Genomic DNA, 13167 nt, shown 5'->3' with positions numbered 1-13167 from the left:
TATTTTTAAGTTACTTTAATGTATTAATATAAAAAAAAAATTTAAAAAAAAAATATTATTTTATTACATTTATAAAAAAAACAATTTAAAAAAAAATATTTACCAAAACATGCCCTAAATGTCCATATCGAAACCCTACTTCATCTATTGTAATTTGCTGTTTTTCCTTTCCTGTCGGGGAAAAGAAATACTGGCTTTGGCCTCTGTATGTCCTGTGCTGCATTTAGGTTTCCGCCTGAATTCCCTTTCTGTGCTGTGCAGTAGAAATTAGTAAAACCAACTCGTCCAAAAATAATTAAGCAACGAACGATTGAGCATTAGCATTGATCTCCTTCTTGTTGTACTCTACGATTATCAAATTGCTTCTCAAAGAATTTCAAGAACAATTTCCCAGTTAGACATAAAATGGCAGCAACTTTAAACATTTAAGACTTGAGTTAACATCAATTGTTTCCTTCGATAATAATAATAATTATTATAAAATGTAGCACTTCACAAAGCAAGGTGGAGTTTCCATGCCCATCCCTCACTGCTTGGAAAAAAAAAAAAAATAGTTCTCTAGAAAGAATACCTTGTGAGCTGAAAACAATAGTTTCAAAAACGATTAAGATACCGGGAAAAAAACTGAACACTTGCCGGAGCTTATAATATCATCTGGCCAGTGATTTCAGTTCTCTCTCAATTTTTTGGTTATGGCAAATACTGCCCCGGCAACGGCAACGATGATAGCTGAAACAAAGATGGTTGTTTTGAGATTTTGCAAAGCATCCTGCTTTTCCCTTCGCTTTTTTTGTGCAGCCTCATTTTGTTCCTGAAATGCAATGAGAGTATACTTCAAAACTTTGATGGAGAAATAATATACCGGTACAAGAACGAGCAAAGAACAAGCATGAGGATGTTTGATCACTTCCTCTTGTTTATCCATCCCCAGTGAGATTCTTTTGTATTGTCATTAAAAAAAAAAATCCATACTAGCGGGCATATCAAGAGGCTGATGGAATGAATTTCTGTCAGCATGTTGAAAGCTCTTAATTACCAAACCAGATACATATTTCTAAAGAGTTTGGGTAAAGAAAGGTAAAGGAAGTATAGATAATGAGCTCGCACGAAAGCTTGATGAAATCCATCATCCTCCTCTTTCATTTCAACTCGACGAGTTTCAAATTTTCAGATGTCATTTTACAACAGAAAAAATGTAAAAATAAATAGGGGACTGAGGGGATTGAAAAGACTAATGGTCTTTACTAATTGTGCACATTCTTGTACAACCCCTTTTTTGTATACATGAGCTTATGATTTGAAGATCCCTTTTATAACCAGATGAGGCAAGAGGCAAGAGGCAAAAGGCAAATCGAGATTCGCATAACATTTCTGCACGGGCTAATTTTCAATATCGGAACTTAACTTATTGAAAATCAAATAATAAATGATTTAAAGAAAAAAACACAACCACAACTTTGATTGATGTCCTTTTTCCTACTGTACTGTGCGTATGCACTGGTTGAATTGAGTGCAAAAGTACCTGCTGGATCTCCTCTGCGGTGGAAATATCTGACGATAAAGGATCAACTTCAAACTTCCTGTTTAGGGCAGGGTTCAATGCTTTATCAACATCAGCCTCTGGAAATGTTGACTCTGTTGAAGCTCCATATGTTTCCATTTTTCTTCGCTCTTAATTCTGTCCTTCAAGTATGTGCAACCTTTTATCTCTTTTTTTGCTTGCCAAGGAAGAAGGGGAAAAAAGAAGAGATCTGCAAAACTAGGCCTTTAAATAAAGAGTTTATTTCCAAGTGTCACGCACAGGATAATCAGATGCTAAAAGATTGCTACTGTTTTAGGGATCTCGACGACTTTCTCTGCTTTGTTCACCAAGAATCACAACTTCCCGGGAAATCTGTCAGATTTAACTAATTCTTGGATGTACATAATAACAAAATCACACTTAGAGCTTAGCTTATTTTGTCATTATTAGCTTTACATAGCCACCGGTCCTCAATTAACATCTGTAAGACTGTAACAGCAGACAGAACATGTAGTTTGAGAATAATGAGCTGGATACCTTCAGCAGACAATTACTGTGTCCTGCTCTTAGATTGAACATAAGCAATAAACAATCTGTATACAAGAAATATTACCAGAATGACATGATTTTATCTCAGCCTTTGTTCCATGCCATTACATACATTTCTGAGTTCTTAAACAAAGTTCACAAGCTTAAAATACATGGTTCTGGGTCATGAACACTGGTGAAACATTCTTATCTTAAAAATTTGATCTCATGGAGAGAGTAATTAACTCTCAACTCTCCAATCTCATGTGACTTTGAACTCCGCCTTCTTGATAAGGAGATATCAAAGAGCTGGTAACACAACTGTGACTATGATCCGTTGACTTCTGGTCATTGTTGCAGTGCCTGCCGACTTAATTAGCCCTAATTGCTAGACCCAAAACCATGAGGACTCGCCCTTGATGATACTGAGTCAACAAACCGCTTCCTTGATTCTGATTTTCTCCTCCTCCTTGCAGTGCCGGGAGGAGCCTTATCCAGGAGAGACCCAAAAACATCAAACAATTAGAGTAGGATAGGACTAATTGGATGCTGGATATGGGTAAGCTTCTTGGTTTCTCTATTGGTTTCCAAATATTCTTAACGCCTTCAAACAAGGGAATCGCAAAAGGCATACAATTATATAATACAGCAGGTGTAGGACCATGCAAATTTTACTGCCTTTTCACATTGTGAAAGCTGCAGAATAGTTTGGTTAAACGAACAAAATGGAAACCACAGAGAAGTTTTTTCCTGTTGAAAAGAAAACATAAAAGGACCAAGTTCCATTTACCATGTTGACACTTGAAAGTATTTTGTATGCCATACAATTTTTAAAAATCCAAATAATAGACTGTTTAGCTTCTTGTTTGGTTTTGCGAGTGTCTAAATGACTGGAGCAGATCATGCAAGGAAAAGTTTTCCTTCAATCCTCCCTAAAATGAACGGGGCAGATCATGCAAAGAAAACATTTTCTTCCATTCTCCCTAAGCGGAGTCTAAATACAGAGACCTTCTCAAAGGTCATCTTTAAAAAAAAAAAAAAAAAAACCTGTACTGCCAAACATTTTTATTAGCTAATCCTTGGTACATTTCTGCCATCCAGCTTAAACTATGTCACACTATTCTGCTTTTCAAAGTACACTCCCACCATCCACTTAAACTAGTATTTGAAACTAGTATTCTCTCGTGTAAGCAGATATAATAAAACATACAAATAGAGACAATTAACTCATTTATGCAACATGATGAAACAATGAGTCAATATAAAATGATGTTCTCAGTGTTGACCAAAATAACTTTTCACTCATGATATTTATCTTATTTGAAGTTTCACAGCCTTGGAACAGATTATGCAGTAACGAGGATGTAACAAAGTAGGTAAACATAACCATTAGAACTGAATAGCAGGACTTTTTCAGTCTTTAGAATTGCTGAGAACATTCTGTACAATCAGCATGACTCAGCAACTCTTTACCAATGAATATAATCATGTGAGTTATGAACAGCAAAAGAAGCATTAAAGCGTGCAAAGAAAAATTTACATGCATAAGCACACAAGGTACCTTCTGTTCGGTTTTTAGTGCATCCTCAAGATTGCTCAGGGAAGGAATAGATCCACCCTCCATCACACCCATTAGGTTCTTCATTCGAACACGCATTTGGAAGAGTTGGGCAACAAGTTGGCTCACCTAGTTTTGATGTCACAAGTATAACCATGCTAAAGTAAACAGCTAAAATATGATAGTACAGAACACTATTTTCCAGTGCACACATCAAGTAGCAAGCGTGCATACCTGCTGCTCTGTTTTTCCAGAAGCCTGAGCAATTCTTTTCCTCCTTTGAGGAGATTCTGCTAACAATTCTGGTTTCTCTCTCTCCTCTGTAAATTAAACAAGAAATCAGAAAGCACTACTGAATATTCTGAAGGGTTAAACATGTGAACACTGTATCACATAAAAAGAAAAAGCATGCAACACAAATCTTTGTGAATTTTTTTATCAACCAACCATTTAGACCTTCAGTTGCATTGAATAAAATATTAAATGCATTTCAACTAGAGAATCAGCCAACAAGCAGAGCTGACTCCAAAAGACTGGCTTTTGTTACTGGAGTGTGTTTAGCTTCCAAGACAAACAATGAATAAAGGAGAGTCAAGTAGAAGTATGAAGGTTCAGAAGCAAGAATAATAGGTAAATGACCAGCAGAGAGATCAGTAGGCATGGCAAAAAAAGAATTATTAAATCTTCAGAAGGCAACACTGTCACGCTTTATCCACATGATTGGAATAAGTTCTACTTTTCCAAACATGGTACACACTAGAAATGCTGGTTAAGACAATTCATGCTAGGCCAGATAATAAAAGGTTTGATGTCTTTAGTTATTTTCGAAATGAATCCAGGAAAAAACTTGTAATGCAATACTTTGACAAGGAAAATATTGAATAGCTCTTGTCTCTGAGTAAATTCAAGCAACACATCATGTACTTATTGAATCCTACCCAACAAAGTTTCTTATAACATAAAGACTTATCATAGTCAAGTACTGGATTGAAGTTTTTCTGGAGTTCATTTGAAGAAAGAACTGTTGATAAGAGGATTATAAAGACACAGCAAAAAGCCAGATTAGATGAGTGCAATTGTGCCAAAAGCTCTGGTGTCTTATCACCACTACCCCTTCCTGGCTGAATTGGTCTAACCTTTGCTCCATTCAAACACACAAAATAAGAAATTGATGTAACACATCACAGTATACATGCTTAGTCTAAGTTTTGTATGTCAAAAGCAATTTAAACAAAAATCAGGTAGAAGAAGATACCAGGAGTCATCACTTCAATCATTGCTTCCATTATATTTAAATTCTTCTCTGCTTCTCGAACTTGTGCAGGAGTAACCTGTTTGCATGCACATATAGGAAAATTAGCTGAAGCTTCTTCCATAAGCATACGAAGTTATAAAGGCAAAGAGAGGATCAACATAAATCTTAGAAACTTCCATCTTTTAAGTTCATGAATTGAATCCCAAAAAAAGACAGTAAAATACCCAATTCTACAATACTTGGATCACTAATCCAAAAATCATAGGTATCTTACACCAACCAGCAAACCAATAACTGAAAAATATTGAAGTTAAGGGAGACTTCCATACCTTGGCCATTCCTGGGATCATCCCTATGACACGAGTCATGGAACCCATCTTAGCAACAGCACGAGTTTGCTTTAAGAAATCATTGAAGTCAAAATTGGCACTCATAATCTTCTTCTGCAATTCTTCAGCATCTTCTTGGCGCATCTGTACAGACAAATCAACTAAGAATTGCATTAAGATATGCTCATTCAAGAAAACAAGAAATGGAGCTCACTCGAACTTACAACTTCTTGAGCCTTCTCAACAAAGGACAGTACATCTCCCATTCCTAAGATGCGTCCAGCCATTCGATCTGGGTAGAAAGGTTCAAGATCCTCCATTCGCTCTCCGCGTCCTACAAGCTTGATTGGCTTTCCTGATACCTGCCATCACTCAACTACTAAATACTAAATATATATGAAATATCTGTACTGTCAACTTATTATTCAGTACATCTTCTGTACCAAACAAAAAAAGAAAAATCACCAAAAAATAGCACTAAGAAACAACCAACAGCTGCTGTCACAAGTATACATCAGCTGCTCAAACAAAAATTACTTCATTCATGCATTTTTTTCCAAAGGAATTTCAAAATGCAGCATTACACTATGGACTTTGAGTGCCACATCACAAGGTAATTAAAGCATTTTTATGGCGCTTCTGCAAGATTAGACCAGCCAAAACCTACAACATTTGCATTTATGAACAACATAAGTTATGCACTAGATCTCTAAATGTATGCATGATAGAGAGACAAGTGAGTCCATCTCTTGCTCTCTTTCACAGAGAAATTTGAGAGGCCTCGTAGAATCAGATTTGGTGGGGATACCAGACCCGTGGGGATACCAGACCCGTTTCATAGATTACACGTGTATGGACAGAGACGACGGAGTATAGCCTAATTCAATACTTTTTGGTTTGGGGATTGAACACGTCCAAGCCCTTGGTATTAGATTTTCTTCTCTCTTTTTTTTTTGAGTTTATTAATTAGAATTAATTTATGTTATTTAGTTGGACAATTTCATTTATATGCTTTTAGCCTAATTGTTGGTTTTGATTAGGGTTTTACTATTTACATGTTATGATAGACATTTTGATGTATTAATAAAAGTTGAGAACTTCTCCTTCTCCCCTTCCCTTCTCTTCTTTTCTTCAGCTCCTTCTCTTCTTCTTCTTCTTCTTAGCTTCTTATTTCTCACTTTTTCTCTTATCTTCTTCTCCTCTAATCTTACACATCCCCATCAACCTTGATATCATAGCCCGGTTTTTTATTGTTCTAACAATCAAACAATGCCACCAAGTTATCTTTTGAAAGCCTAAAAAAATTGAAGTAGCAGCAGCAATTCCTTCCATGATTCCATCCCCTTTCAATTATTTCCCTTGCTATAAGGAAAGCAAAAGGAGATTAAGCAACAGCAGCACCTGTAGTTGATCCTCACACCCATTGCCCATCTCTAGCCAGACACTCTAGTTGACCTTCACACCATCAGCCACTCCCACTGCCCAACTCTAGCTGACCTTAACAACCACATCGCTAGGGGGAAAAAAAATCATGCCTAGACCAACAGACACAGAGTCAGATTCAATCACCACAGCAAGATTTGCAACACAAGTCAGCAACACATCATCATTCACTATTCAAGCAGTCACTCTCCTCTTTCAAGAACTTTCTACTCTCCTCAATCTGCAGCAACAAACCCATCCACAACAACCCTCTTTGACCAGATAAGCAGCTAACAAACCAACACACAAGAGCCTCAAATCAAGAAAGCCAATTTTAGACGACCTTAACCCACCACTGTCGAACAACTGAACAATACAAACTTCAAGTTGATTTACACAAGTATTATAATTATCTAATATTAGAGATTATTTCATGATATAGAATAGATCTAAAGAAAGTCCTTCGGAAATCAATAAAAAATTGTAGACAATTAGTAGTAGACTACTCTAAGTGTTATAAATGATTGAACTACCACCAAACATTGATATTAGCTCTACTAAGGACCCAATTATATATAAAAGATAATAAAATATCTTTTGAAATTCATATCACCGTACCCTTATCACAGGAACAAAAAGAATATATTGATGCTACTACAGATACACAAGTTATTTTTATTAGAGACAATGAGATTCAACGAATCTTAGTTCATAAATAGGAATACCTAATTCATATTATACTTGGATTATTAAAGAGATATCGCAATAGTTTAATCCTGATCTTTGGGAGTATTATCAGAGTCGCCTTAAACTAAACTTGTGGGGTCAAGTTTCTTCGACCCTAGGAGAGTTGGTGGAGAAACCAGACTCATGCCACATATTGCACGTGTATGAATGGAGACGACGAAGGACAACCCATCCCATTACTCTTGAGCATGTCCAAGCCTATAATATTGGATTTTTTTTATTTGAGTTTATCAATTAGGCTTAATTTATGTTGTTTAGTTGGATGATTTTATTTAATGAGCTATGACCTCAATTGTTGGTTTTATTAGGGTTTTACTATTTATATGTTATTTTTCTACATGTTAGATAATTTATTTAAATTAACAAAAGTTGCAGAGTTCCAGACCTCTCCTCCTACATTACCCTTCTTTTCTCTTCTCCAGCTCCCTTTTTTCTTCTTCTTAGCTTCTTCTTTCTCTTCTTTCTTTTTCTTTTCTTCTCCTCTAATCTTACTTTTCCCCCATCATATTTTTGGTGATGTTCTCAATCAAACCACACTAAATAACCATTTTTCTCTAAATTTATTGATTACTCAGTTGTTTTCAATATTTTCCAAAAAGGCCAAAGAAATCATATTCAATTTCCCTATAATATAATCCCAAGGCCTTAATCTCATACAGACAACCATCACAATTCCTTATCGAAAAAACAATCAATTTTAAGAAAATTCCTTGACAAACAAAGTAGATACAAAAGATATCATGAAATGAACAAATAATTATGATAATTTCCATCATTTGTCATACAATCACAAAAAACTCATCCTCACATAAAATCAGGCTGCTATAAAATAATGAAAAAATCTAAGGAAACTCAAACACAGACCTCTTTGACACTAAGAGCTGCACCACCTCTAGAATCCCCATCCAGCTTGGACAAAATGGCACCCGTAATTCCAATTTCAAGATTGAATGTTGTAACCAGAGCTGTGAATGTACCCAAAGAAGAAATGTGTCCATGAAGTAAGTATGTTCATTCTAAGTGTAAGAATATGAGTTCCACGCATGGTTTAAGATTATAGATAGGACAAAATAGGAAAAAAAAAATGCTGAATTGGAACATACAGCATGCATAGGATTATATATTGAAGCCCATAGGGCCTACTAAGGAAAAACAATGTATGGCTATAAGTTTGTCAATTTCCTTTTAAATGATTCATCACAAAAATGAAGATTAACATAAAAACCTGATATATTAAGAACAACAAATTCAAGAAGGTTCTAATGGTACAAGCTTTAGGTAAAATGGCAAAACAGTTCTTTCAGTTTTTTATACAAAATATTACTAATGATAGTTAGCAACAAAAAGTAGAATTTTATGATATTTGTTATGCACTTCTGTCACACCTATGTTATATGTGAATATATATATATATATATATATATAAAGAAAAGAAATCGATAGCTTGTGTGACATGGTAAGAGCATTTTGCAAGATAGAAAAGTCACCTCATTAATCTGTAGTTTCTATACAAGAAATAACAGTTTCTTCAGGCTCACTTAAAAGACTGTGACTAGCAGTTCAAATAATAACCAAATCATTTGACCACTATCAAAGAAAAGTGAAGGCCAGAGTACCTGCAGCTTCTTGGCCAGTCATTGCATCCACAACAAGCAAAACTTCCGTTGGATTCAATATCATTTTAACGTCTTTCAGCTCATCCATCATCCCTTTGTCTATCTGTTAAATATTACCAAAATAAAATGTATTCCAGTTAAATAAAAAAGTACGTGCTGCAAAAACAGAGAATGAAAAGGCATATTTTCCTACTCTTTAGAAGATCAGACACAAAGAAATTATTAACCTGAAGCCTTCCAGCAGTGTCTACTATGACCACATCTATGTTCTTCCTTTTGGCCTCTGATAAACCTTTCCTAGCTATTTCTGAAGGTTTAACATCAGTTCCTTCTGTATAAACAGGCACACCTACCTGTCACAGGCTACAACTAAATATAAGAAAAACGAGTAATATAAAAGATATATTAGCAAAGCAAAACAACTATCTTATTAACCACTGTAACTTAACAAACATGGAAATTAGTTCACTTCAAGTTAATAAGAAACGTCATATTTTTAGTATTTAATCTTGGAGTAGGAAACATGAATAGCCTTTGCCTTCACAAAATTAGCATCACTATATGGTAAGAGTGTCAATCTCTACCAGTACAAATGCTCACGTTAATTGCACATTTCACTTGACAGCCTAGGCCAAACCCAAAAGATAGGCAAATGCCTAAAACACCAAACAGCAACATTAATCCATAACTCTTCAAATAGTACTAAAGCAATTTCTTGACAGTCAGAATTCAATACCTGTTCACCCAAAATAACAAGTTGATCAATGGCAGCAGGTCTGTAGACATCTCCCGCAATAAGCATGCAAGACTTCCCCTGTGGTTTCCAACACAACTGGTGTCACCAACACAACTGAGCATACAAAAAGCTTACCAACAGCCAACTACAAACACCCACAAACCCCAGAGAAAAGAATAGAAGTTGTGGCTTTCAAAATGCACCTGTTTCTTAAGGTAATTAGCTAACTTTGCACAAACAGTTGTCTTCCCAACACCTTGTAGGCCAGCCAGTAATATTACAGTGGGACCAGATTTTGCAAAGACCAATTCAGATACCTCTCCACCCATCAATTTCACAAGCTCATCGTGCACAATCTGCAAGAACCAGATATTCATAACCATCAATACAAACACAATAAAGACTTCATAGCTTTGCTCAACTTCCACATTAAAGTCATAAACTCACTATATAACACTCATCAAATTATTGCAAGTAATCCTCACTGCCTCCTAGGAATTTTTATGCATGCTGCAGGTAGATTCAATTCAAATGTGAAAATAAAGACAATAACTTAGACAATAGAAGAATACAGCACCAGCTGAGCCAACCAAACAATAATATTTAGTGAGCACATACAACATCGAAACTGACTGAAAATTTATTGAAGTTCACAAACATAAAGAAGGAAACTTCACCACTTTTATTTCATAAATCACTCAGATTAATTACATTTTAGAAGTATTTAGTTCACAGAAATTTACACCTTGACTAATTGCTGATCAGGTTTCACTCCTCTAATTAGGCCAACACCAACAGCTTGGTCACTGACTGATTGAACAAACCTTCGAACCACAGGAAGGCTTACCTGTCAATAGACCAACCATAATTTGTTTTTTAAAAGCATTAAAAGAAACTCGAATTCTAGTTTGCAAATTCACTCACATCAGCTTCCAGTAGAGCTCTTCTAATATCCCTCATTGGCTCCACAATATTCTCCTTGGTCAAAACCTCTACAGCAGGTAAAAAAATTCAACGGCAAACAAAAGACAAACACCCACAAAATGAAAATGTAAAATATTTAAAACAGAAAAAGAAAAGAAACCCACAGTTTTAATCCATCTATAGATACCAAAATCAATGCTTTCCTTTTCTTATTAGTTGCTAACATTGATGTATTTTTAATAGCTAAAACACACTACTCCGTGCCTAAATTTGCTAGCCTTTTTTTAAGGAAAAAAGAAAAAAGAAAAGAAAACTAATTGAATAGACAAAATAAGCATGTAAGCTCAAACCTTCTCCTTTGAGCTTGTTCCAAGCAGATTCGAGACCACTAGTTAACTGACCAAACATTTCAGCTTTTACCACGCCACCTCCCATTTCTCTTCTCAAAGTAACAACACTCTTGCAATTCACCCACCTCCACATCTCTTTCTGTTCACCACAGGTAAAGAGAAAGAAAAAACAAGAGAAATTTGTACACCAAAAGATAAGCCGAATGAAAAAAAAACTCCAAATTTACTAAAATGGGAATTGTTTTTTTTTCTTTCTTGAACTTACAGTGAATGAATTTCTTGAGGAAAGCGAAGTGACATTATTGCTTGAGCCAGTCCACGAAGAACAAAAAGATTTAGTTGAATATCTTGGACGGCTTGAATAGGAAGAGAGAGTCTTGTTGTTTCTCGAGAGAGAAGGAGTAGAGAAATGGCGGGAGGCAACGGTCGAGAACTGTACGGCCTCCATTGCCAAAAGGTAACAAGCGCTCTGTTTTTTTTTTTTAGGTGTGGAAAATCTGTTTGTTCTATCTTCTTCTTTATCAAGTTCGTTGTTTGTATAACACGCGGAATATGGCTTTATTTTGATTTCTGGGATCAGAGCCGTGAAAATATATGACGTGGATATTTTAGATCAAAATTAAGCAAGATTTGTATTCGCCTAGTCCCTATAGTTTTAAAAATTAAATATATAGTCCATATGGTTTTCAACATCACACTTTTGACTTCAATTTACTAATAAATCTCTTTCTTTCATTTTTCCTTGTTTTTTTTTTTCTTAGAATAAATCTCTTACTTTTCCGGTTGATACCAGAATTTAATGGTATTGTTATAATCTAATTTTTATTTATTTATTTTTAATTTAATTTTATAAGAATTAAAATTAAAAATTAAAAAATTAAGAATTTATTTAGATATAAAGTATGATTTATCAACTTGTAAGAAAACTAGGTATTACAATGCATTTTTACTATTTTTTTATTATCAAGATAATAATTATTCTTTTCTTGCAAATTTAATTATTAATCAAATTCAAATTTAAAAAAAAATAATCAGTTTTTTAAAATACAAATCCTACTTCATACCAAAAAAAAAAGGAAAAAAGAAAAGAAAAGAAAAAAGAGGCCCTTGCAAGAAACCTAGAGGAGACATTACAAAACGAAAAACTAGAGGGAAGGCATTAACAGAAAACATAAATCTATTTTCAAGAAGGGAGCTGCAAGCTCCAGATTTTTTTTTTAGACTGTTCACGAGCTCCTTCATCCATATCAACTTGGTCACACACCCTGATCTTCCTCGTTGCGGCCAAAGTCCCCCTGCGACCCCTCCCCTGTGTTTCTCTTCCTTGTCAGAACCTAACCCAGAGATCGCCCTTAGCATCCATCCCAGCCAGCAAACTTCACCGTTCGTTTAGTCGTCGCGATATTTAGGTGTGGCAAGTATTATGATATCACTATTTTTATGCTCGTTGTATGTTGCATTTCAGGTTTCAAGTTAATTTTTAACCTAAGAAAAGAGAGTACATATGTGATGGATATTAAAAAAATATAGGGTTATTTATTAAGAGTAGAATAATATATTTATTTTCTTTTTAGTTTAGCCTATATATAATCTTTTTGTATTTAGATTAAACTTATTCATTTATATTATTGTGATCACATCATGCGATATCAATGAAACTCTAGCCTTTTTCTCTAGTCTTTTGTATTTCTCTTTATTTCTTTGGATTGTTTAACATGGTAGCGAAGCATAGTTTCATAGAATGAGGTTTGATCTCAAACACAGCTTTTACGAATTCAATTTTGAGAAGATATTTGTTTAGTTTTTGCAATCTAGTATTTCGTTTTCTTTTCTTTTGCATTCTAGTTTTCTTTATTTATTGATTATGGCTACTAAAAGTGATGATTTGCTTCAGTCTGTGAGTGTGAGGTTGCATAGAAAGAATTATTCATACAAAAGTTATGTAATGAGAAATTCTTTTAAGGATAAAAAGATATGGGAATATATTAGTGAAACTTCTATAATACCTAAGAATACTAATAAAGGTTATGTTGCTTTAATAGATGTCTAGGAAATAAACAATGCAAATATTATTACTTGGATTAATAATTCCGTTAATTATTATATAAGTACACAGTTGGCAAAGTATGAGACGATCAAAGAGATTTAGGATCATCTGTAAAGGTTATTCACGTAGTCAA

At 34.7% G+C, this 13167-nt stretch overlaps 1 protein-coding gene across 2 annotated transcripts; it reads right to left on the bottom strand.

The window, feature by feature from the left end:
- Positions 1-2060: 2060 nt before the first annotated feature.
- LOC105110691 (signal recognition particle 54 kDa protein, chloroplastic-like) lies at positions 2061-11514 on the bottom strand. Of its 2 annotated transcripts, none has more exons than XM_011005797.1 (15): positions 11253-11513; positions 10988-11126; positions 10638-10705; positions 10459-10560; positions 9917-10069; positions 9714-9791; positions 9205-9330; positions 8978-9080; positions 8226-8326; positions 5417-5554; positions 5193-5336; positions 4864-4939; positions 3843-3928; positions 3612-3737; positions 2061-2539 (listed from the first exon to the last, which is right to left on the bottom strand). In XM_011005797.1, the coding sequence occupies exons 1-15, from the start codon at positions 11433-11435 to the stop codon at positions 2432-2434; spliced, it is 1731 nt and encodes a 576-aa protein (XP_011004099.1). In that variant the 5' UTR covers positions 11436-11513; the 3' UTR covers positions 2061-2431. The 2 variants fall into 2 exon arrangements, with proteins under 2 accessions (XP_011004099.1, XP_011004098.1); XM_011005796.1 differs by lacking the exon at positions 2061-2539 and adding an exon at positions 2552-2800 and having other exon boundaries at positions 11253-11514.
- Positions 11515-13167: the final 1653 nt, after the last annotated feature.

The sequence above is a fragment of the Populus euphratica genome, unplaced genomic scaffold, assembly GCF_000495115.2.
Source record: "Populus euphratica unplaced genomic scaffold, PopEup_1.0 scaffold259.1, whole genome shotgun sequence".
In the NCBI taxonomy this organism is placed as follows: domain Eukaryota; kingdom Viridiplantae; phylum Streptophyta; class Magnoliopsida; order Malpighiales; family Salicaceae; genus Populus; species Populus euphratica.
The sequence above is the reverse complement of the archived record's forward strand: the minus strand, read 5'-3'. Positions and strand labels throughout refer to the sequence as shown.